This window comes from Panulirus ornatus, chromosome 33 (genome assembly GCF_036320965.1).
Source record: "Panulirus ornatus isolate Po-2019 chromosome 33, ASM3632096v1, whole genome shotgun sequence".
Taxonomy (NCBI): domain Eukaryota; kingdom Metazoa; phylum Arthropoda; class Malacostraca; order Decapoda; family Palinuridae; genus Panulirus; species Panulirus ornatus.
In genome coordinates this window covers 21,888,398-21,913,922 of record NC_092256.1, presented here as the reverse complement: position 1 = coordinate 21,913,922, position 25,525 = coordinate 21,888,398, and the positions used below count along the sequence as shown (strand labels likewise).

At 42.2% G+C, this 25,525-nt stretch overlaps 3 protein-coding genes across 4 annotated transcripts in view; 2 read left to right on the top strand and 1 right to left on the bottom strand.

Annotated features, from left to right (window-relative positions):
- LOC139759583 (transmembrane protein 151B-like) overlaps positions 1-13,929 on the top strand; it is a 189,747-nt gene extending 175,818 nt beyond the window's left edge. For both annotated transcript variants that reach the window (XM_071681869.1, XM_071681870.1), the window contains 2 exons: positions 1,613-1,822; positions 4,110-13,929. In XM_071681869.1, the coding sequence (XP_071537970.1) occupies positions 1,613-1,822; positions 4,110-4,682 (783 nt within the window). In that variant the 3' untranslated portion in view covers positions 4,683-13,929. The remainder of the gene's footprint in view (positions 1-1,612; positions 1,823-4,109) is intronic.
- A 647-nt stretch (positions 13,930-14,576) lies between these two features.
- Positions 14,577-19,318, bottom strand: LOC139759582 (heme-binding protein 2-like). The gene is made up of 7 exons (XM_071681868.1): positions 19,268-19,318; positions 17,425-17,491; positions 17,189-17,242; positions 16,386-16,518; positions 15,636-15,810; positions 15,309-15,422; positions 14,577-15,050 (listed from the first exon to the last, which is right to left on the bottom strand). Exons 2-7 carry the CDS (start codon positions 17,479-17,481, stop codon positions 14,975-14,977), a joined length of 609 nt encoding a protein of 202 aa, XP_071537969.1. The 5' UTR covers positions 17,482-17,491; positions 19,268-19,318; the 3' UTR covers positions 14,577-14,974.
- The window catches only part of LOC139759581 (CLIP domain-containing serine protease HP8-like), a 26,783-nt gene continuing 19,183 nt past the window's right edge, over positions 17,926-25,525 (top strand). Inside the window, exon 1 of the mRNA XM_071681867.1 lies at positions 17,926-18,035. The gene's annotated coding sequence lies outside the window, so the exon portion shown is untranslated. The remainder of the gene's footprint in view (positions 18,036-25,525) is intronic.

Here is a 25,525-nt window from a genome sequence, read left to right as displayed (position 1 = left end):
ATGAACAAGGGTGTTATGCTTCTATGACCTGTATCTGCCCAGTGTTAAAGTGTTGGAACATAGACAACCATTGTTTCTATCGAACGAAGATTATAATCCTCAGACCCAAAATGCATTAGATTTCTTTTGAACAAATTGATATTTAGCAGCTTTTGAAGTCAGTCATATCACATTCACGTCATTGGTCGGTGGTAAGTGTTTCAACGTGATTGGTAGACTCTCTCTCTCTCTCTCTCTCTCTCTCTCTCTCTCTCTCTCTCTCTCTCTCTCTCTCTCTCTCTCTCTCTCTCTCTCTCTCTCTCTCTCCTGTTCATGTGTTTTTAGGGTGTGATACAGTCCTGCTGTATTTTCTTTGCCAATTTTCGTCAAACAAATCAAGATGGTTTGGTATGAATTTAGTAATTCTTTATTGACTTTTTTTTCTTATATATATTTATATATATATATATATATATATATATATATATATATATATATATATATATATATATATATATATATATATATATATATATATGTATATATATATATATACATATATATAGACAGATGCTGAGAAAAGTAACATCATATATAGAGAAGGTTGGTCATAGCAACAGCTGGAGTGTCGTGTAGAAATGTCTAATTACATAACTCCTTTGTGGAATTCCGTGGAGAGTAATTATGCAAATGTAATTACAGGCGAGGAGAATAAACTGTACTTGTCTCCGTAAGTGACTTAGAGCCAAGACATGACATAAATACCAAAACGAAAGGGTAAATGCGCTTGCATTCCACATTATCGTCTAAGGAACATTTGTATTATTTACACAAAACCTACAAATTAAAGCCCAAAATACATTTACAAAAAATTTTGTATGTAATTCTTAAGTCTGATTTCCTCAATCTATTTGGGTTTCACTTTTATCATTTAAATCGATTGATTGCACACACAAGAAGAAAGTATAAGTGTAAAAATTTCACCTATGTATCGCACATATTTAAAAGGAGTAATGGATTCTCACTAACGTGTGGATCTCTGAGGGAACCAGAGAGGGATTTGATTATATCAAAGTTCAATAAGCAAACTCATTTATGAGTTTCCAGGTTGATGAACCTGTCCGCTATTTTCCTCATATTTCCTCGCCACTCGCCGAGAGCGTGCACGATGCTGAACACTTCCTCGCGTCTCCTAAGATGTTCTTCCATCTAGTAGTAGTGGTGACAACCTCTGCCTATCAGAAGGAATATTGATTTTACCTCACGAGCCCTCCTCTTCATCTTGTCTCACGAGCCCTCCTCTTCATCTTGCCTCACGAGCCCTCCTCTTCATCTTGCCTCACGAGCCCTCCTCTTCATCTTGCCTCAGAGCCCTCCTCTTCATCTTGCCTCACGAGCCCTCCTCTTCATCTTGCCTCACGAGCCCTCCTCTTCATCTTGCCTCAGAGCCCTCCTCTTCATCTTGCCTCACGAGCCCTCTTCTTCATCTTCCCTCACGAGCTCTCCCCACTTTGTATCATGAGCTCTCTTCCTCACAGTGTCTCACGAGCTGTCCTCCTCCCCTTGGCACATGAGCTATCCTCCTCACTTTGCATCACGTGTCATCTTCACCTTGCCTCCCTCGCCCCACCAGGAGAACGAGCGGCGGGATGACTACATGGAGATGCGTGAGGGACTCGACCTCACGAATGTTAACTTTAAGGAGTTTGTGATCGCAAGACGGGACACGAAACGTCCGCCTTGGTACAGTCGGCACGGTGTCTTCTGGGCCGCTTCCCTCCTGCTGTTATCCTGGCCCCTACGCCTTGTCATAGAGTACAACACTGCCTACGTACATTACCAGGTACGGCCTACGTTTACCAGGTACGTTCACTAATCGTGTATGTAGCGTATTGAACGTTCTCTCCCAGGATCGTACAGTCACATACACAAGATCTGCCCCCCTAGATCAACAACGTATACAGACCTCCCTATAGGTTTTCCACCTTCACCCTTGAAGTAATATCCACTAACAGCGAATTATTTCTCCCCACCGCCACGTAGATCCACTCTACGTGAGACATCCATTGCTATATACATCCAACCACATCTACTGGTCATCCACCATCAGGGATACTTACATTTTGCGCCTCCAACAGTCGGTAGTGTACCGAGTCACACAGATTTATCCAGTCACATAACCCATTTGCACACGAAGGTATGACCCTTGGATTTGGTAACTTGGCCTTTGCTCTGACCCTTAAGGGTCAGGTCATACGGGTCAAGCCTTCGCGCCACAGGGATTGATGCACTCACACACGCTCAGCAACAGAGAGTTCTCAAAGACACACTTATCTATCGTAAAGACACACTTATCCATCGTGAAGACACACTTATCTATCGTAAAGAAGTAAATAACGTGTATAAAGCGAGTGAAGCTGCTTATTACGCAGCCATGCAAACACGCGACATTAAAAATTTATTCAGCAACAAACAAATGGAAAAAAGAAAAAAAAAGGCAAAATAGTCTTGACATAGAGAGAAAGAAACAAACATCATCGTTCTGCAGGGAAAAGGTATGTAGATGGACAAAAACAAACACAAACGAAGACAAGGACAAACGGAGACAAACAGAGACACAAAGGATGACAAAAACGAGCAAAAACAGACAGAAGGAAAGTGTTTGAGGAAAACAGAAGCCCAAACAAAGTCAGACAGACAGGCAGACAATTAGACAGACAAACATTAATAGTCAACGAAAGATATTAAATGAAGAAAACAAGCACAGATAGGTACACACAGGGGACGTATTTGTCAAACGAGAGACGACCAGATGACCCGATCGAGGAGACGTACACAGACGCATGGAAAGAGGCAGACAAAGACAGGCGTATCGAGGGTCAGAGAGACAGACAGACAGACAGACAGAGCAACACCTGCAGGGCGCCAGTGAGCCTGGGCTGGGAGTGAAGATCGATGGTACACTACCCTGGTAGCCCCTCACTCTCCCTCGCTCTCTTACAAGGTCACACTCACTCTCTCTCACTCTCTCACTAGGTCACACACAGTCTCCTTCACTCTCTCACTGTCACTCTCTCCCTCACTCTCTCACTAGGTCACACTCTCCCTCCTCTGTCACTAGTTCACACTCTTCCTCGCTCTCTCATTAGGTCACACTCTCCCTCCTCTCTCAGTAGGTCACACTCTCTCTCGCTCTCTCATTAGGTCACACTCACTCTCCCTCTCTTTCTCATCAGGTCACACTCACTCACTCTCACTTTTTCATTAGGTCACATTCTCCGTCACTCTCTCACAAGGTCACACTCTCCCTCCCTCTCTCACTAGGTCACATTCTCTCTCTCTCTCTCTCTCTCTCTCTCTCTCTCTCTCTCTCTCTCTCTCTCTCTCTCTCTCTCTCTCTCTCTCTCTCTCTCTCTCTCTCTCACAGGGTCTGTTCCTTGCCCTCCCTCATCCTTCCTTTGTTCTCTCCTCCTGACTCTGGACACAAGACATATTTTGGTTAAAGTAAACTTAAAATGACGAAAGTTCTTCACATATAAAACCACAGGTTTACAGCATATAAAGTTGCAGGGACATGACGCATGTGGCTACAAGACCGTTAAACAAATAAGATTCCCAATACATCAAGTCTCAAAATCACCAGACGCGACATATATAGGTACCTACTAGTCGACAGTACGTGGAACAACACGTCTCCTACATATACAAGTAGAAGTCTGTAAAACACTAGGTATAAGCTCACTAGGTTTAAATCCACCTTATATATCGTGGACACCTTCAGTTATGTTATTTAAACATTTTGATATTGCAAAAAAAGAAATACAGAAATGTCGTACACGGGGAGGATCTAGTGAGCGTCAGGAATACCTCTACTACTTGACCGTTCGTGGCCACTCGACCGTCTTTGGCCACTCGACCGTCCTTGGCTACTCGCCCGTCCTTAGCAATTCAACCCAGAAACGTCTGAAGGTCGAAGAAGACTCGTAAACCTAAGGTTCCGGGCCACAGCCTTGTTTTGCGTAAGAGAGAGAGAGAGAGAGAGAGAGAGAGAGAGAGAGAGAGAGAGAGAGAGAGAGAGAGAGAGAGAGAGAGAGAGAGAGAGAGAGACTGATTCACTTTTGTGTTGGCAGGTGACCAAGCTGTTCGGGGTTAACTACACGACGCCAGTCAGCGGAGGTCGGGCGTCGCGAGGCTCGGCCACCACCGACAGCCACGACCTCGAACTGACCATCGCCAACAACTGCACCCTCATCCCCTCGTACAGCGAGGCCCTTCTTATGGAAGTCGGAGCCACGCCCGCCGCTATCCTTACGCCATCCGTCGACGCCAACGGCAACATTCAGAACGGAGGAGGAGGTCTCCCGGCGACGGCGTCTTCGGCCAGCGTCGGGTCGGAACTTGCGCCGGGATCGTCTAGCGGAGCAGCGGCATCAAGGACGTCCCTACACAATGGTTACGTCCTGTACCATCCTTCGCCACTAGTACCCTGCGTCCCCGCCGACCCATTCCAGGGGCGGCTAAGGACTACTCCGACAGAGGCTCCCCCAACTTACGACGATGCCCTTAGGGTTTCCGCCCCTCTCCTGGGGATGATGTCGCCCTCACCGATGAGGAGATCCCACACGGAGAGGGATATCCCCTCCACCCCACGCCTGGCACTGCCTCGACACTCTTGTCACTATGACATGGAGACACAGCTATGACCGCCGCTTGCTGCTGCTGCTGCTGCGGAGCCTCTGTGTTGTCCGCTGTGGTCGTTTAAAGTCGAGTCCTCTGCCTGCACACATGTTCATACTCACACACACTCGTACATGTGCTTACAGACGCAAAGTCGTTTTGAAAGTTGAGTAGTTTAACAGATGCTCAGACACACGCTGATATCCAATTCGTCAGTTTCCTAACACATGAAACTCCTATGCGTACATACATACACATAAACACATGGGTGTATTTTCACACCCTAAAAGAGTACATCAGGAGCTTACACGAGACTTAAGAGGTAACGTGGTCTATCTTTGCGTCGCCATTGTAGGGGTAAAGCTATCCAGAAGAGAGCAGTCATTGACCTTACAAATGTTTGTCGTCCCATCACTAGTCTTTTCTCTAATTAGAAGTCACTCTTTCGCCGCCGCTGTCAGGAAGGACCCCATTAGATTCATCCGGAAGTTGATGTAAGAGCCAGCAGTGTTGGAGCTCAGGAAGTATATGAACACCAGATCCAGGTTTCAGGAGGACTCTAAAGGCGAAACAGGTAACATCATCAGGGTGGTTTCTACCGCCGTCATAAAGTGAGAATTAATTCTCAGTTCCACTTGAGGCTGTTTTAGAATCTTGCATCAGTGTGTGGTATAATTTACTTGTTATATTAATATGAATTCTCTCTCTCTCCCTCTTTCTGTGATTTGTTTTTAGAACAACACCAACCAGAACGAACGATTTGTTGCAACCCCCTGAAAAAGTAAACATCTATTGGTTTATGTACACACATTATGTACCCTATGAAATTTAGACGTGGAATCAACGTTTAACGAAACAATAAGGACAATAATTGTACAGTATCATTGGAAAATACTGATGTACGATCATGCCACGCAAAATAATGGTCTTTCTGGTTACTGGTCGGCCATTTGGTCTCCCTCTTGGGGCGACCCGGGCCATGACGTGTGGGGCTTCCGGTGCTTTCTACGATCTTTCTCTTGGTACTTCCCATTTACAGATTTAAAATCGCAGAATCAAAATCCGCGCGGTCGAAACCACACTGACCCATGGCCAAGTGCACGTTTATGGAGTTCCTTGTGTTTCAGGGGAACTGAAAACTGATGTGAAGACTTTGATGTGTACATTTCTGTCCTGCTGTGAATATTTTAACCTCCCTTGGATCAACCATTGCCGTCCAGAAAGAAATCAAAGTGTGACGGACGGTGAGATAGGTGGAGAGGCAAAGCGGATTTTATAGATTATATGGTTAGCTCGTTCACAGCCTCTGGGTGTCGCTTAGGTCCTCCCTCCTCCCTCCCTAGGTGAGTGGCCACCTTTGGCGCCACGTTTTCTGCCTGTGGTCAGGTCTTGTACTGCGTCACTTGGCTGTGAACAGCGACGCGGAACTTCTTTAACGGGTCTGGCTTCCGCGTAACAACCACTCACGACTGAACACATGGACCAGCGTTTTATGAAATCACGAAGCACTCAGCCCAGGGCAGTCTCAAGCCACTGTTCAGGAGAGTCTTAAACCATCGCGAGAAATCTCGACCATATTGTAAAGAAATGCCTAAAAGCTACTGTCAAGTGAACCTTTGGACTTGCCGTCAAACACTTACAATCAAACATTGGAACACTGGGCGATTGATTTCCTGCTGGATGCACGCGATTTGGATTCGGTTGTTTCCCGGGACAAAAGTGATAGGAAGACATTCATGGGAGTTTCTTGGGGTCAGCAAAACTGAAGCCTGAAAGGAAGTCTCTGATGCACAAAGTTCCAATATGCTCGCTCCGATGGTATTATCCTCCCCAAGGAAACAAGAGAGCTAAAGATGAAGAGTTCGATGCACGCTTCCAATGTGTTTTAGAAAATTTCAGCTCCTCAGGTCAAGCTGCTTGGGGTTCAAAATGAAGTAAAGCGCTTCAATATGGTTTAAAGAACGAGACGAAATTGATAAGTATAGATTTAAGGATGTTCACCATTTTTATTTTCCGCAAGGCCAACACCTCGTAGCACCTCAGTCTCCCGTTTGTAATGCTATGCCTAAATAAGCATCGGAAAATGTTGACGGCGTCCTGAGTCAGTGAATGATCTTTATCGGATCCTAAAATTGAAGTCGGAGATCATAGTATAGTGGGTTGGTACCCGTCTCGCCCAGACGCCGCCGCCAGAAGGACATTTCTCTCCTATGGGCTATGAGAAGTCGATAAACTGACAGCTACAGTAGCCTGTGTTTATGATCATGACATCATCCAGCCATACAAGTGAATACCATCGTTCATAATCCAGGAAGTTTGACAGACTACAGCAAGCTCCGACCCCAAAGATGGTCCAGTAAACCAATGACCACAAGTCTTTCTAAAGGATATAAAAAAACCTTGTATAAACAAGATTCATTTACTATACACGCATGAACACTCGTGTCACATGTGCTGTTTACTTGCATAAACAGTCACATATATACATCAGGTGTACGTGCACAGCTATGTACACCTGATAGCTCAACATGAATGTATTTTCATGGGGTCGTCTGCTGTGCGCCGTCATCCACCAACGAATCTAATCCTGAAGACTGTTTGTCTCACCCCTTGAGCACAACTCTACGATACTTGAGCACGATGCTACGATCCTTAAGCACAACTCTGCCATCCCTGAGCACAACTGCAGGATACTTAAGCACGACTATACGATCCTTGAGTACGACCCTACGATCCTTGAGCACGACTATGATCCTGGAGCACGACAGTACAACCTTTGAGCATGACAGATCGATTTTTGAACACTCCGGTACGACTCATTATTGTGATAGAATGCCCGCGGGCCATCGTACCCAAGAATCGTACCGTCATGCCGAAGGATCGCACCGTCGTGCTCAAAAGCCGCACAGTCGTGCTCAAAAGTCGTACTATCGTGCTCAAAGGACACTGAAGTAACAACTTACTAAAAAGAAGAAAAAAAAAACTTAAAGGAAACAAATTTCAGTAAAACGTTTTCACGGAGAGAGGATTCAAAGCGACTCAAGTTTACGTGAGTTATGGAATCCTGCTTCAGATTTACGTCTTTCGAAAAAGAAAAAAAGGAATGGAGTAAAAAGATTCTAAAAAGATTCGATGTATTGAAAGAAATTGATTTACATGTTGAAGCGACATCCTGAATACGGAGAGGAAAGGGGGGAAGAGAGAGTATTTATTACGAAAAAAAAAAAGTAATTTGAAAAAAAACCGGGAAAAATTTATATTTGTGACAGACGCCATCAAAATATTGAGTGGAGAAAAATAAAGACAAATATACATTCCCTGGAAACACTGGTTTATCGGCATGGCTTCGCCCTGTAAATATTCAAATGAAATACAGAAGCGTCCTGTTGCTCTGGCTGAGAGAGTTGCGAAGAGGCCGTGGAGTTGGGAGTTGCGACGGGGGCCGTGGAGCTGGGAGTTGCTACGGGGGCCATGGAGCTGGGAGTTGCTGCGGGGGCCGTGGAGGGAGGCGATATACGGTGAATGATGATGACTTGGGGAACCAGTGAAGCCGACCGACACAAACTGTATAAGATTATATAAATCTCACTGTCCGGAAGTCGCTGAACAGCATCGTATTTTTTTTTTCTTTTTTTTATTCTAACATTTGGGTTATGCTCAGGGAGGCCCTACGAGCGGATGCCGTCGGGAGCCAAGTGCGTCTTCGAACCCAAGTACCGAGGTTTAGGTGCAGAGTTGCCCTCTGCCCCGGCTTTACGTCTATCATTGGAGTCATGAAGGGTGCCAGTAGTCTCCTCCCCTGGCCAGAGGTACTGTCCTAAATTTTGCAGTTAAACTCGGTAAAAATGGATCATATAATTACCTTCATGAGTCGCGTATCATATATATTACCTTCAAGAGTTGCTGTGTGTGATAAACGTAGCGTTGCTGTCATTAGTGTAATGACAGCTGTACTTATGTTTATATAGACGACCTTTTGTCAATGAATAACGTAATGATTCATAAATCACGAAAGCAGTGTATTATCTTTATGTTTATTTATACATTGTATTTATCCGTTTGTGTGTCCGTTTGTGATGCTTCTAAGCCCTTTAAGAAATGATATTCACATATTGCTGTGAGACTATGATTCAATTAAGTAAATAAGTATACTTTGTTTAGAATGAATATATATATATATATATATATATATATATATATATATATATATATATATATATATATATATATATATATATATATATATATATATATATAATCACACGTGCCATGTTTGTATGTGCGTATGTACGTTCAAGTTAGGGAAGTAGGTCACCTCCAGATTACTTAATGTAAAAAAAAAAACATTTTTGAAAGCTATTCAGAGACGGAAGAATTTGAGACCGCCTCAGAAAACTGTCTCAGCTTACATCTTGTGAAGTGTCTCGGCTTCAACCACCGTCTGGTTGGTAAAAAAAAAAAGCTTAAGCTTTTACCAGCTTTTACTTCTAATTATTCTCAGCCTCGTAAACACGATTCCAAGGTCCTTGAACACGACATGGCCACCCTCAGGCACAGCCCGTGAGTATGACGACACTAAGGTATGAGAGCGTGACCTTTGACTTGGCCCTTGCAAGGGTCAAGTTAAACGTCACGGCATCACTGGGGTCATACTGCTGAGGGTATAGTAATTGACCTGACAATATAATTACTGACGTGGGAGGTACAGTTACAGCTCGAAGAGGTATAATTAGTTACTGTGAGACAAAATTACTTGCCTGCTAGTTATAATTACTTTTTTGGAGGGATATTCACTTGCCTGGAGGTATATTTACTTAACCTAAAGTAATTACTTACGTATGAATAGAGATAATTTTTGGTAATAGTAATTACATGGATATAGTTGCTTACCTGAAAGTATGATTACTTAATTGGAACTCATGTTTACGTACAATGATATATGATAAAAGTCTAATTACTTGCTAGGTAAATGTGATTATATACTAGGAAATATGATTAATCTGTAAGAAGAGAATCTGAACATTTCTTTATGATAGGTCCTGCGATGAGTAAAATCAAACTTTGTTCCTTTAGACTAAACTGAAATATTGAACTGTGCAGGAGTGAAGCTGAAATTTGAATGTAAATCAAATATAAGACTGGGAGACTTGCGCGTCATACTCACAATTTCTAAATCTAAATCTATTGCAGCTTTATGGATAGAAATAGATTACAGTGCGTTCAGTTCAAGACATTTCAGTTAAAGTGTTATGATAAGTATTTTCTTCAAATTTTCAAAGACATTGTTAACAGTAAGTCTGACGGGAGACCGTGGTTGGAGGAGGCAAGAGCTGTATAAAGGAAAAACCTTTTTCACTGTGTGTAGGAATTTCCCAACCCGTTTTTGAAACACTGAAAAAGGATTAAATGCTTTAGGCTTAAGGGGCGCAGGTGTGGAGCCCTTCTATATATATATATATATATATTACTTTCCTAAAAGCAAAAATCAGTCCTGATTATTGTCGAAACCGTTGTGTACCACCATCTTCCATAGCATATGGTGAGAGGGTTCAGAAGAAACGTGAATAGACTCACAGACGAATAAGGAAACATAAAGAACATAATCTGAATTGATATAATTTCTTAGATGACGAAGAATTATGCGCACCATATCGGTATAAAAGATTCAACCTTTGCCGAGTGCTGAATTAAACCTTTTTCATAATAAGATTACTCTAAAATATATAAACGTACCAAGACTATGATATTGAAATGTAAAAAGTGAAGTTTATAACGACGTTTCCAACTCACCACTTTGCCCGTGTGTGAATCCTTGTTAGTATCAATAAATAATGGTTCAGAACATAAGCTTTATGACTCGTTGAGCGCAGTGCATGGCGTCATGCAGTCAGCCAACCTCGATATAGGTCACAGCTAGGGCATTAACTGCTAGTCCATTCATATAGGGTAGGTGGCCTTACTCAGGTTAACCTAGGAGAGACCCTTTTTCGGTGACCTTACCAAGGCTGACTGTGTCTCTCAGTGACCTTACCCTGGTCTGACCTCGACTCGTAGCCACACCTGTCTTGGCTTACAATAATCAAAAGCGACTTTGCTCATACAGACTATTGCTAAGTCACACCCGCTCAACTTTCTGACCATGACCCAAATGTTAGATATATTGCTGTGTTAATGATTCATATATATATATATATATATATATATATATATATATATATATATATATATATATATATATATATATATATATATATATACAAATCTTTTCAAAAAACAAACGGTGATCTCATTATATGTGTAACTTTGGAAACAGAAACACAATCCCCTGCCACTCTATTCCCGTCAGAGAAATGTAACCCACGTGAATTCCTGAACAGGATTTTATTTGCAGTTTATGCGCCCATTACGACTACGTCATCCGTGTGAATCGACAGAAACACAATACCTATAGAACCAACAAGCAATCGACCTCTTTGTAAGGTTATATTCCAAGTTTCGTGATGAACAGTGTCATCCATGTTTTCCTGACCGATGCAGCAATTATGTACTAGTGATATGATGGAACGTGGTCATTTGAACCTCGAGGTCATGTCTCTGCAAGGAACACTTGTTAGAAAAAGATCCTCTCCCATGTGAAAATTGAGAGATATTCGCACACAGATACGAAATTCACTCCTCGTCAGCGGAATACATTTGCGTATAAGAAACTAAAACTCTATATCATAAAGAATTCTAACCCAAAGAACATAAAACACGCACGGTAATGCTAAATCAGTAAAAGCTACGGAGTACTTTGGCTTCTGCACACGCTTATTTTGCACAAACAAACATAACCCATTATTTTTTTCCTACAGTCACAAAACAAGAGTTCAGCTCAAGACTCAACACTTTGTTATGTACAGTCGCGTCAGTAACCTGTCATACGGCAAAGATTTTTTTTTCAGACAGTCTCCGTCGAGGATCTGTTTGTAGCATTAAATTTTCTTTGTTAGAAAGCATAGTTCCTCATTGTATATGGTGCTGTGTGAGGCGCTTCACGTTGGTGCTGCGGACACACGAGTGACGCTTCCTGCCTCCTATAGTGTCACCAGTTACATAGGGCGAGTTTCGCCTCTTGGTTCATCGTGCTGTTTTGTATGTTGTTGACTTGTGGTGTTTTCTAGAAGAAGTTAGTCTCGGCAATCTATTTACGTTTTACACAGACTTGTTACATTTTTATTATGTTTGCCTACAAATTATAGAGTTGAAAAAGGTGTGTGCGTCTGTAGAATAGGCCAGTCAGGAAGTCTAGACGACAGAGGATGGACTGATCCTTGATGTCGATGGAATGAGCTATAGAGACGAGAAGTTTGTTCCCCCAAGTCAGCCCCAGAATGCGACAAACTTTGTGGGATTACTTTAATGAACTACAATGACCTCGTCGACAGAAACTTGGGAGATGGCAACTGTGTGACCTTTCTAATTCAGGAAGGCATTGTCTTTGTAACGATATATTCGTCATATCTATGTGAGTTACACTGTGAGACTTTGTGATGTTGTCAGGGCTACTTTGTAAGTTCTTTTCTTGTGAGTATTAACCCTCAGGTTATGTGAATTTGGAATTGTTACATGTAAAGGAATATGGAACGTGTGTATTTGATGTTAAGTGATATAAGAAAATGGTGGACTATGAATAGTTATATTTAGAATATGGTAAATTGTGCGGGAAGGCACAGAAGTCAAATTAGTTGTGAGAATAGGAGGTGAAAACTTGCGAGGTTTTGAGTTTCAACGGCTCAGAAATTGATAAACTAACGCAACGAAACCAAGAGAGAAGGATTTTGAGCAAAAAAGAGTTAGTTTGATTACTGCAGCTGTGAACATGTTATATGCCTGACAAAGGACGCCAACACGACACTAATAAGAGTAATCGAATTTTGGAAAAGTGATTTAGAAAGGAGCTCAGAATCCTATGAGTGCCCTGTAAGGGAGGTAAAAGCCCGTTGCTCACCGAGTCTACCTCAAGCAGACGACTGCGACACGAGCTCTCCACAACACACGAATATAGAAGGAAGAACTCTTGCTGAAACCACCACTTCATATATGTATATATATGAGAAGAAATCGTCAATTATATCCGTATATGTGTGAACGGTTTCCCAGCTCCAGGAGTTACTCCAAGATAGTTTGTATCAAAACCTTCCAAACGCACAATGTTTTCTCAATATTTGCCATTGTTTGTTCTGGCCAGTCAGTTGGACCTGTAGCCGAATCCCCCTGAGGAACCTTGAATTTTTCAGACGGGCCCCATGGTAATAGAGGGAAACTAGGGGTGTTAGAAGGCATTAAGAGTATCTGAAGGTACCTAAGTATACCTAAAGGTACTTTGAAAACTCCCAAGGGTTTCTAAGGGTACCCGGACGTAATTAGACATCCCATGAGATGCGAAGGAATTTTTCCGAGGAGAGATATGGCGGGGAAGGTCCACCTGACTACCAGAGACGTGCATACCGCCATGTCCCAGTCTGAGAGTCCCGCTAGCCCAGACAACGCTCACCTACACCTGCCTGGAGATTCGCATTTGTACACCTGCTAGGGCCGATCATCTATACGCGTTAGAGGAATCTTACCTACACTTGCTAGGAGACTGTTAACCACTTCATCCAGAAGATTATCAGCTTCTTCCGCTTAGAGAGTCATTTACGAGCTGAGTAAAGGAATGACATTCTATGTTTCCACGGGACTGTTACTTTAACTTTTTAAGGGTACGTTTAGCTCCACCTACCTGGAAAGTATTGTCATACTTTGCCACGGAACTTAGCCTCCTAAATTTTGCGGCACCAGAGGAGTTTGCTGTGTTGTGAAGTCACCGGACTATACTAAGGTGATGTGAGTTCAAACAAGTAGAGCTACTTACCTTCATTTGTCATGAACTGAGAGTACTGTACTGGGTTCTGAAGATCGTAACTCGCGACGGTAAAGGTTGTCTAAACCTAATTTGCTGTGCCGTGATTTCGCAAGACTAGTGAGGTTTCTACATTTAAATTGCTGTGTTGAGAGCCCAAGAGTACTGCATGAGTTTCTAAGTCTATTTTTTACATTGTTGTCAGCTCATGTATTGTGAGAACGTGGCTGTGGAACGGCTTCCTGGATTAGTCTTGTTAGTATAAAAAGGAAGGCAATGAGTTCCTCTGGCGTGTCTCCAGGGGAGGAGAGGGTAGTCTTGGCCGGCTCTCAGGCGCTGACGGCAGCAACAAAGTTGATCTGTGATTAGAAAGAGATCTAATGCACTGAGATCTTGTTTTATTCTCCCTTCTGCATCATGCCATTGCTTTTATGAATGGATTTTCTTCTTTTTTATGCTTATCAACGTAACATTTTCTTCCAGGTTTAAGTTTTCGTCAGACACACAACTACCCAGGTGAGTCTTTGGTTTCTGATGTGATTTAAAGTAGAAATATAAGTAATGAGAGAAGTGCCATTCCTTAACTCTTGAGCATAACGGTATGACCGTCAGGTGCGTGACGGTACGATCATCGAGTCCATAATTAAACGGCCATTGGGTGCTTAACGGTGCAACCATTGCGTGTGTGACTTGTACAACCACTTGGTGCACCAGTTTGACCTATGATCTGCCACGTACCGATGTCCTCAAAGGGTAAAGGAACGTCGATGTGGTACATTATAATAGTACTCGAACAGACTCGGAGGTATTCCTTCCTGTTCATCGATCTGCTTTACTAACATCTCCTCACTAAGCTTAGTGTTTACCATCTACGTCGTTAACGCAAACAGCTTTCAAGGAACTCAGCGATTCCTTGATGTTTGTTATTCCTTCGTCAGTAATTGTGATACATATATCTTTCTCGTGTCAGCAGTCGTGACATGTATAGCAGGTAGATATAAGATTAAGGAATGAAAATGAGGTCAGTGCTCTCAAAGGCTCTAATGCTTTATTGATTAGGAGTCATAACATAGCTATAAGAAATAGATCAACATAGAGGAAACAGAGTGTTCTTGCAGGCTTTGTCAGCAATTTTACCACAGCTTTAACAAACTCTCAAACTGTTATATATATATATATATATATATATATATATATATATATATATATATATATATATATATACAGTAGCTATGTCAGCGGGAGCAGCAGTGACTGCACTACCATCAGTAACAGTAACAACGGGAGTGCCAACAACTGGATAACCATCTTCAGTAACGAAAACATCCATCATTACAGCAGCAGCAGCAGGAAGTGGAGGAGGAGGAGGAGGTCTTATGGAGTCGTCGTTGCCAGTGATCATGTAGTACGTATGACGGCCTCTGCCGATTACCCTTAACGTCCGTCTTTCATCATGAACCACACCTCATTACGTCGGTTTTCGAACTTCATCGGGGAATTGTACCCGGCACTGGTGAGGGAAGGGGAGAACCTTAATTGTAAGGAAACACTTGAACGATGTTCTGACTTACTTATAAATAGATAAATGCAAGATATTCCCACAGATATGATGGGATAATAGATATTCAAGCAAGTGTGATCAGGACCCTTGACGTTTCTTTTTGAATCGTGAGATATACAAGCTTATCTAAAAGACAAGATATGATCACGTATACGGGTGATAAAGAAGTCATATCACTGTACCAGTAGTGGTAACGACCAGCCTCACCTGTAGAAGGAGGAGAAGTCGACGTTGGCTTCGCCAGCTTTCAAAAGGACGTTCTGAAGTTGCTTCGCCTCGTTCTCCCAGACGCTTTTACGCCTGGCAAACCCTCCGAAGGTTCTGACAAAAGTTTGGAAAGCTAAAAGTTTTTCTTCTTCTACAAAGGAATTAAACTATAAAATGAAAAAAAGTAAATGTATTTTTCATACTACATCGAAATGGCTGTGATTCGTGTTCGAATCAACAAGCAACAACAACAGAAAATGTGAAGACTAACATAAATAGAGAGTAAGTGAGAGCATTGGTCTGCCCACCATGGTATTCAGCACCCACCTGGTGAAGACGGTCATGGAAGGCCGATCTTCTATGTAGACTTCAGCGTTGGTGGGTAACGGGGGTGAAACCTGATGGGCCTCCGGCAGATAGAAGCACATCTGGAAACGTTTCATGCCGGAGGATTCCTTCTTCAACAACATAGTCACTGGGGCCGTCATGGGGATCTCAAGATCTGAACCAGCAAAAAAAAAAAAAAAAAGGAAAAAGAAAATACTGCTTTATCAGTAACTACATAACTTATGAAGTTCATGAGTACTGTAGTTGAGAATTCGAAGACAGTGCAAAAATAACTTCCGAACTTTGTCTACGTTTCCTTTCACAACTAAAGGAACGTGTCAATGTTTAATCCCAAAAGGATGTTCCGTCAAGATGGTTTAGTTCATCCTGAAGTTAAAACACACGCTTCACATATGAGGCAAAGTTTTCGAAACTGTTCATTCAACAGTTTCGATCATTTGAAGCTTTTACCATACCTACACATCCCGCACGTAATTTCTACGCATTTATTTATGCTATCTGATCATCTTTGAAATTATGTTGTTTGATGATAAAGTAGGATATCTCTCTTTGGTATCTCATCCCTTGAGAATTAGCGTATGTGAGAATCAGAAAAATATATAGAGTCCTCACCACTTCATACGTCTCATGATAACATACCCCAAAATATAAATAGAAATATCCTAAAATCCTACGAGGGAGGAGGTGGGGTCATGTTCCAGGTAAATATGGAAATTCCATGACACGTACCTTGCTCGTTGCTGCCGGTGATGTACCTGAAGAGAGCGAAGAAGGACTTCTTCTGTTTCCTGGGACTAAAATTGGCTTGGTCGTAGTGGTGACAAACCCACTTTGTTTGTGGGTACATCCTCACCTCATACCCCTGTTAGGCAGAGGCAAGGGAGCTCGTCTTAGCAACAGCACAGAAGTTAAGAATACAATTTGTAATTTTTTTCCTCCCTTGTTATGAGTGACGACAATAGCGGAATGAAACGCTTTCATTTCAGAAGAGCTAATTAAATTCCTAGTTATAAGGGGTAGGTTCAAGACTTGGCTATGGGTACTCATACACATGAAAAGATAAACTGAAATTCTATTCCGTGAAGTGCATACAAGTAAACAGTCTTGCTATGAAAGGATTCTGTTGAAACACGAGGGCATCTCTGAGTAGCTTACGGTGCAAGTATCTTAAATGCTTTAGTATGGTACATTTGAAAGATTGGTACAAATAATTGAAGAAATGAAGTATCCAGTTTAGATAACAAACAGTATATACAGGATGGATACAAATGTACAAGCAAATTCAAAAGCGATTAGAAATTGGTACTTTTCATCTTCCTTTAAACTATCAGGATAAAGTTAAGTCTTAATCTTAAATACATGTGTAATGCTATCATCTACAAGCAGTACAAGTCACAGGAAAGTGTGTGTGTGTATGTGTGTGTGTGTGTGTGTGTGTGTGTGTGTGTGTGTGTGTGTGTGTGTGTGTGTGTGAAAACTCTGTGGGAATAAAAATGAAAATAAGATAGATTGTAAAATTGAGGAATACTTACATCACCAGTTCTGATGGATTCATAGGGAGCTAACTCGTCCGGTTCTTCCTCGTACTGTCGAGTCAATAGTAGTAAAATTAGTGTAGGCATCAAAACATGACATTCAAAACCTCGTTAAATAGAAAAAAAATAATGTACTGATCAGCAATGGAAACCAAACTGTCATGTATACATTAGAGTAACATATTTAACTTACCTGTAAATCTAAATTAAAGAACTATTTATTCAGGCCTTACCTGCGCAGTGGCAAGCTGCGCTAGCAGAAGTGAGCAAACGACAACGACCACCTTCATTGTTCACAACCTGGAGGAGTAGAACACAGGAGCCACATATCAGACACCGTCAAATATATTTCTTATATGTTTCTTGTTAGGTTAATTCCTAAGAGGAGAATGATAACATTACTCACATCAGGAATGGTAAAAGTTATAAGTCATACAGACCCCGTGGATGTTTAGGATGACAGACGCTAATACTGTAACGCGGTTCGATGCAAGATGGTTCGATGTTGCTGTTTCGTTAGACGAATTTATGTGATATTTACACGCTCTATTATAAGTGTTTCTCTTAAGTTCTGTTAATGAAGATTCTCGCTTACATTATATGATCGTTAAGTGAATGCTTATGGGCTAGTCCATAAGCACTTTCGCATTCTCAGCGACTTATTTAGCGATATTTGGGAAATGAATCTGCTTACATTGACAAATATAAGTTGGCAACAAAGTCTTGTTTGGGCCGCTCAACTGACCTGAGGCAGTCTCCTGATGGCCGTGGTTAAGTGTAGTGTTCGTTATCACACGTATAGGTCTTCGTGGATTCGTGTCATCGTGCGCAGCTAGACGTATGTGTAAGTATATAAGCATAACATATAGGGGTAGATCATGGTCCACTCTTTCTAGAATATTGTCTTTGCTGCTTTGTATGAAACCCTCAACTTTCACTTACACCTCCCGTTTGCGGGATCTTCCAATTTGGTACATCTTCGTCAGACAGAGCTGTAGGAAGGAAGTGACTAAAGCGTTTTCCTGTTTTACATACACTGGTATTCATGGCATCACACGGGGCTTCATTCCCGGCAAAATATGATCATAATTTCGCTCGGTTTTTCTTCCTGTAAATCTAGTCCCTCTCTCAGCCGTGCTTTTTGGCAAAATCTCGTCGTAAAATTGCTCGTAAACTCTCCCCCTCTCTCTTTCTCTCTCTCGGGAGCAGACGGCAGGCAACCATCGACCAGAGAGGTACTACCGCCTGGGTTATCGGGAGGGTTGGTAACGGCGGAACGCTGACACGGCACTGCGGTGGCTGTTAAATTTCTCTCCTTGGCTCAGGTTACTTTTTTTTTTTCCCTCACCTCACGCACACACGGGTTACTGGCATTATTCCATAAACGCACACTTTCTTCGCCTCACTTAAACACTTGACAACACGAAACTCACACTATTATTTTTAATGCTGCATGTGAGCTCTTTCATACTAATCTATACATTTTGGCAAATTAGCATCACAGATACATAAGTTGTCTCACTTGACCTCACCTTGACTGGGTAAGTCTAGCATTGTTCACCTGTAGCTCTCAACGTGACACAAGACAGATTTATGGTTGTATTAGAGCCAGTGTAATATTTTGACACTAAACTCCGAGATGTATGTATCAAAGAAAACCTCTGCTTCACAACAGGGATCAGATTCCATGCACTAAAATCTTTAAATTGTTCTTCTAATGTACATACATATGTGCGCATAGGAAAAGATCTCGTAACGTAACTAAAGTATTTCATAAACTTCACAATGAAAAAGAAAAATCGTCGAGATTCAAAATAAACTTTTCGTTTTGCGTTTAGAAAGACTTTACAGTTACACAATACATTCTTAATCATTACAGTTCTCCACACTATTGCCGTCTCAAGAATAATTGCTAATATGCTTACACACAGCTCGCCATATAACAACACTAATTTTACCTATTATAATTTCACATTCTATGTAATATCCTCAGCTTGTTTAAAGTCCCATTTCATCTAGGCACAAGTAACCTCTCCCTAATCTAGCGAACAACCTGAGGTAGACTTAGACACGTACCTTTTTTTAGGGTGATCTCACGAATGATGGTCAATGAAGCTCCAGCCGACTTTATATATGGTCCTGCGGTTCCCCGTGCATCCCTGCTTGTATAACGTCTGGTTTTCATGTTACCTCACCATGAGCCAGCACTTTTCTGTGATTATTTCTTTTTATAACTCTTCACACGCGTAAAGGATTAGACTCAGCCTCATTTTTCATTCATAGAGACGGGACATAAAGATATGTGCTTGTATCTTTTTGCCTTAGAAGTAACAAATACGCGCATTTACTATACGTTTCCAGCGGTTTCCAGCAACGAATCGAGCGGTTTACGTAAAGAAAAATCCGTTGACCCACTTGATGGCAACAGTGCAGGAAACTGAGCATGTCTCCGGTCATAACACAGCTGTCAGCCTCCCCAGCGATCCTTGCGGTTTCTTCCCTAAGATGATCTATAGGTAATACCATCTGCCACTTAAAGGTAGCGGAATGGTTAACCCCAACTTAAAACCCTTAAGGTCAAGACCAAACCATCATACCTAGGGGTCATTCCGTCGTGCTTAAGAAGGTCGTACTTTCGTCGAAGCTAAGGTGTATGGAATTAGGCTATTAAAGGTTAAAACATAAGACACAGTGGATATACAAGGCTATAATTCTCATTAACTGGCATCTTGTGTGTCTGATAAGTCAGGCTTATTTGTATGTCTGGCACGATCTAGACACATGGGCTGTCACAGCTCTTGTTAGTCCTAGGATAAATCATTCATTCATCATTGTCTGTGAAGGTCACTGAGGTTAGTCAGGTCTGCCTGCTTCTACTCCCATTCGTCCCATTTTGTCTCTCTGCATAGGAAAGGAGTGTTATTGTTTGATTTGTTTTTCCTTATGCTCTTTGATTTTCTCTTTCCAACAATCTGTACAACACAACGCCATATCTTCCTTTTTGAGCCAATTCGATTGAAGCTTTGTGATCATACACCTTTGTTCAATATCCCCAGACACTTGTCCTGATATTTAACGTCAAAGGGAAGAAAAAAATTGTTGAACGTTATTAGTTCATATTTCAACCAGAGTACAGGATGCTTAGCACAAAGATGTCTGTCCACCTTTCCCACATAATACTGATGACAAATTTGCGATGACCATATATATATATATATATATATATATATATATATATATATATATATATATGTATATATATATGTATATATATATGTATATATATATGTATATATATATATATATATATATATATATATATATATATATATATATATATATATATATATGGACATAAAGGGAGAATGAGTAAGGAGAGATTGACAGAGGTTACATGAATCAGAAGTAGAGGGGACAATAAGAAGGGGAGACTAAATTGAAGATGAAAGGAAGGAGTGAAAAAATATTTGAAGTGGGTAGGGCCTGAACATGCAGTACAGTGAATATTGTGCTCAGGATAAAGTGAATCGGAGCTATGTGTTATACAGGGGTCAACGTATTGTCAAAGGGCTGAACCAGAATAAGTGAAGCGTTCGGAGTAAACCATGGAAGGGTCTGTGGGGTTTGGATGTGGATAGGGAGATGTGGTTTCGGTGCATTACACATGACAGCTAGAGAATGGATGTGAGTGGATGTAACCTTTTTGAGATAGCATGTTCTAGTCTAAGTTTATTGAAGCTGCGTCAGTACGAAATGCAGATCAAGTGATAGAAGAGGGAGCAAAATTGAAGGATGTAGATGAATGCAGTGTTGAGTCGTCAGCGTATGAGTGCATTGGATTATTTGTGGAGGACAGGAAGTCGTTGAAAAAAAGGATAATGAAAAGTGTAGGGGACAGCAAAACCTTGAGGAACACCGCTGTTGATGGAGAAAAGGGGAAGGCTGATCTATCAATAATCACAGAGATAGATCGGCCGGAGAGGAGCAAAGTTAGGGAGGGAAGCCAAAAGAGGGGAGCTTAGAGATGAGACCCCGCTGCCACACCCTGTCAATAGCCTTAGATCTGTCAAGGGCAACTACACATGACTCCCCAAAATCTCTCAAGGATAATGACCTGACATTAGTAAGATAGGAAATGTTAGACGTCAGAGCAATATGACGATAGTTAGAGGGGTCAGAACGGTCACCCTTGTTAGGAATGGGATGTATCAATACATGCTTCTACGGAGAAGAAAAAAGTTTTGGTTGTTAAACAAACGGAACAGACGAGCAAGCACAGGTGCAAATTCAGATGCCATTAGGACCATAAGCCTTGCTTGTGCCCAGAGAAAGAAGCGCTTTTCGGATAGTCCGAAAAGGGATTACGGGATCGGGTATAGGCTTGGTAAGAGAAGCATCAGGGGTGAAGGATTGTTAGAGTCATCCAAGGTGGAGTTAGAGGAGAAACGGGAACCAAAGGGAGTTGCTTTGTCTCCGGGATAGACAGCTATAGAACGGAAAAGTTGAAGGGAAAGTAGAATAACAGGTGTTAGAGATGCCCTTATCTAAAGACCAGAAAGGCATATCATTGGATGACGAGAAGAGGTTATCGCACTTCCTTTGGGTAAAGGAACGCTTAGTCTGACGGATAACGTGCTTGCAGTGATTACGGGCAGTGATAAAAGCTGAATGGGAGCCAGAGGAAGGAGAGTTTTTCAAGCCCGATATTCCTGTTCCCTTGCCTGAATGGCCTCAGAACAAGAACGGTTGAACCATGGATTGGATGAAGAGGTCGTCTTGGAGGAAGAGGGGATAAATGCTTCCTTTCCCGCAAAAATAACCTCTGCTATGCGTTTGGCGGAGACAGAAGCATCCCTACATTATGATCACTAGTTCCAGTAATCCTAAATTAGTTACTGAATTCTTTATACTGTTTTCTTTTCTTTTGTGAAATGATAAAAGATAATTGGAGGTTTCAATGATGCACGAAATGATGCAGTAAAGTTTTCATTACTGTTTTATTCTCAAACTTGGATCTTGTATTCATGTTTCAGAGACTGAACTCAAGCCAAAATGTTTGCTTAATAGATTTGATTACCCTAAAACTGCGAGAGAAAACGGAGTGACTAAGAGAATATGAAGGCTGTTATTTTAAGGGAGACCAATTCAAATATGTCAACCCACCCCCTCCCCCCCCTCCCCCCGAGAAGAATAGTCTATTACGTTTGCATATATCCATGAAAAGAAAGTAGCTTTGGCATTTACAGCAGGGACTTGATTAAATTGAAATTAGCTAACTTCTATTTGAGTGATAGCTATTGCTAACTCAAACAAATATTTTTATCACTTAAACCTGTTCTTGAGAAGCTCAGTAAATTCTGATCGGTTTCATAGTTACCAGTTTCTTTGACTGACATCTAGCAGTTGTGAAATCATTGCAGACAACCAACGATATATAAGCTTAAGAGAACTTTAGTACAAACTGATTGCGTCTATAGCTTAAACAACCATCGACAAATACGTCCAGGCCGGACCTCCTCCTTGCAACTTCTTGGTTACCCCTCGTGATGGACTTAACTTACTTCCTCAGCACTCAGAAAGTCAGCCACGTCCACCGGGTGAGACCATAGGTCATAAAATGTATTGATGTCGCGTGTGTATTTTCCTGTGCAGAGTGTGGGGGGCTTTGTCTACTCTTCGCTTATGAGTATTAGTCTGAAGTAAAGTCATTAAACCTTTATTACTGTTATCACCGTTGTAGAAAACCCCTCTTCACTCCAGTAGCTACGGTGAAGAGCTAGGTAACTGTAGAAAGGATACATTGAAGTTACAGTGGTTACAGTGCTTCGAGGGTCGTACCGTCGTGCTTCGAGGGGTTAAGATGTAGTGATGGTAGTATGAACAACTACGGGACCCGGGATGTAACAGGTAGAAGGAGGTCGTTGTACCCACGAGATGGTACCAGCTTAGAAGTTGTAAACAACACTTGGAACGGAAACGGAAATAGGTCTCTCTCTCTCTCTCTCTCTCTCTCTCTCTCTCTCTCTCTCTCTCTCTCTCTCTCTCTCTCTCTCTCTCTCTCTCTCTCTCTCTCTCAGCGACGAGCCTTACGGAGCTAGAACTGCCTCATGGCAAAACCCCGTCTTAGGTGCTTGTAAATAGGTACTTTCTTCCTTTTATACTCTCTCGAAGCAAAGACCCTGGACAGAGGAACTTTCAGTGTGTAGCACAGTGTCTGATACGTTAGGATTTTCCGACAGAAAACGAGATCCTGAAAAGACTTTAGAAAAGACTAAATACAGACAGACAAACAGACAGACGTACTGTCGAGTCATGGGGAAGTGTACATGAGCTTCTCCTTGAGGAGACAATAGAGGATGTCAAGTGGAACACGCCCAAAGTAGTGCAAGAATTATATGAGGGTTGAAGTACGCGATGAAAAGTGAAGACCTGGATCCATCCACGCCTGAGGAAATTAGAGTATGGGAAGACATGATGATCACCTTTGAAATCCACGGGCGTCATGATGATGTCAGCACAAACCATTTCATTCAATTCGAAAGGAAATGTGAATCAGAGGTGACACTGGGAAACTACTGAGCCATAAACAATGTCTCAGGAAGGATGAACGGAAACATTTCTTAACCAAAATATTTATGAACATCTGGAACAAAGTAAGAAAAGAGGAAGTACTTGCTAATGGCGATAGGAAATTCAAAGTCTACACGGCAGAAATGTGAGATTAAGACATGGGGCCCTACGGATGTGCAATTCCTTCCACATATAGCCAAATAGGCTATATCAGTTAGTTAATCACACACGCACGGTGTACTAACACATTTGGTATGCCAAAGGTTATGAATAATGGCTGTCTCACGTTTGTATAGTAATTTCGAAACCCATAAGACTACAGAAAAGAAAACATGTTCATTTATTGTTGCATGACGAGGAACACCAGGAGATGGCGTCGTAGTTTGAACTTCAGGAGGTGTGACAGTCATCTTTTCGTGTTATGGAGGAACGTTACTCTAGCACAATAGGGATCTCGTCACGCGTGGACAAACACTTCATGAAGATATACTTGAGAGCTTGAAAGTATACGAGTAAAATATCAAGAGAGGTAAACCTGCTGGACAAGATGTAGATGAAGTATGTCCCACACCAGCTTGCTGTAAACAGCATGGACCCGATCAGGGGGAAGAAATGATATCAGTATCCTCGGGACGCAACCCACCTGCTGGGATTACGTTTGGGGTCCGACAGTGGTTGTTGGCGGTTGACGCGGAATCGCGAGATCTCAAGGTTTTATTCAGTTTCCGAACTTCCGATCAGTCTCCTAACCACTACTTTCCTTCCTTCCCTTCCTCATGGCTTCCCCTGAACCGTTTACCTCCCCTCCCGCCCCGCCCAAGCGTCAGGCTATCAGACCGTGATGGAGGCCTGACAGGGGAGGCGGTCACACCGAGGACATACCCATCCAACCTAAAATAATGTCGCCAGATCTCGCCACCTCCCGAGATACTTGGCTGGATATTGGCGGAAGGGACTGGGGAGAGTGGGTGCTGAGCACGCTTGCGGAGCGAACTGGCAGCAAGCCACCTCCGCAAGACGATCGAAGGTGTGGTTTTCACCATACGGTGACGAGGCCCTGAACTTTACCTCGCGTGTAAGTCTCCAGCGAGGATTCTACACTAACGTGTGATAACAGCAGTGTGATGATCATGGGGGAAAAAATGACTGAGTCATTAACATCACGAGACAGAAGACCGCTCACAGAACCCCCTTACTCTGATAGAGCCATCTAACTTCCGTGACGCCAGTTCACTTTCATATCCCAAATACACATTGCTCACCAATGCGAAAGTTGGTAAACCTTGAGAGCATCGATTTCCTTCTCAAAGCAAGTTGTTTCCGACGTTCAGAGGAATACAGACATATCTGTGGGGCCAGGCCTTTGAAGAGAGATTTTAAGAAAATCGTTTTGAGGTTCAATCTCACACTGCCAGCGCGAGGAAGGCCGCCTCATTCATGTCAACAGTACCTCCGAGGCTCCTCGATATCAATCACACATCACATCTACCGTGTTCGTCTCAGACACTGTCATATACGTCACTTAAGTAGGAAGTACACTGAGGATTTACGTGTGATATGATGTGTGTCGAACCGTAAGACCCTGTTTGTGATTCCCGTTATGACTTGGTTCTTGTCATTTCGCGATCTTATCAGATACACTCGGACAAGGCCGCTGTGTGGGTCTCATTCAGTCTTAGACGCTATCAGCACTGCCCATACTATGGCTACATAGCATAACTCTTAGCTGCACTGACCTCTGGTGACTCTTAGATGTTCACACAC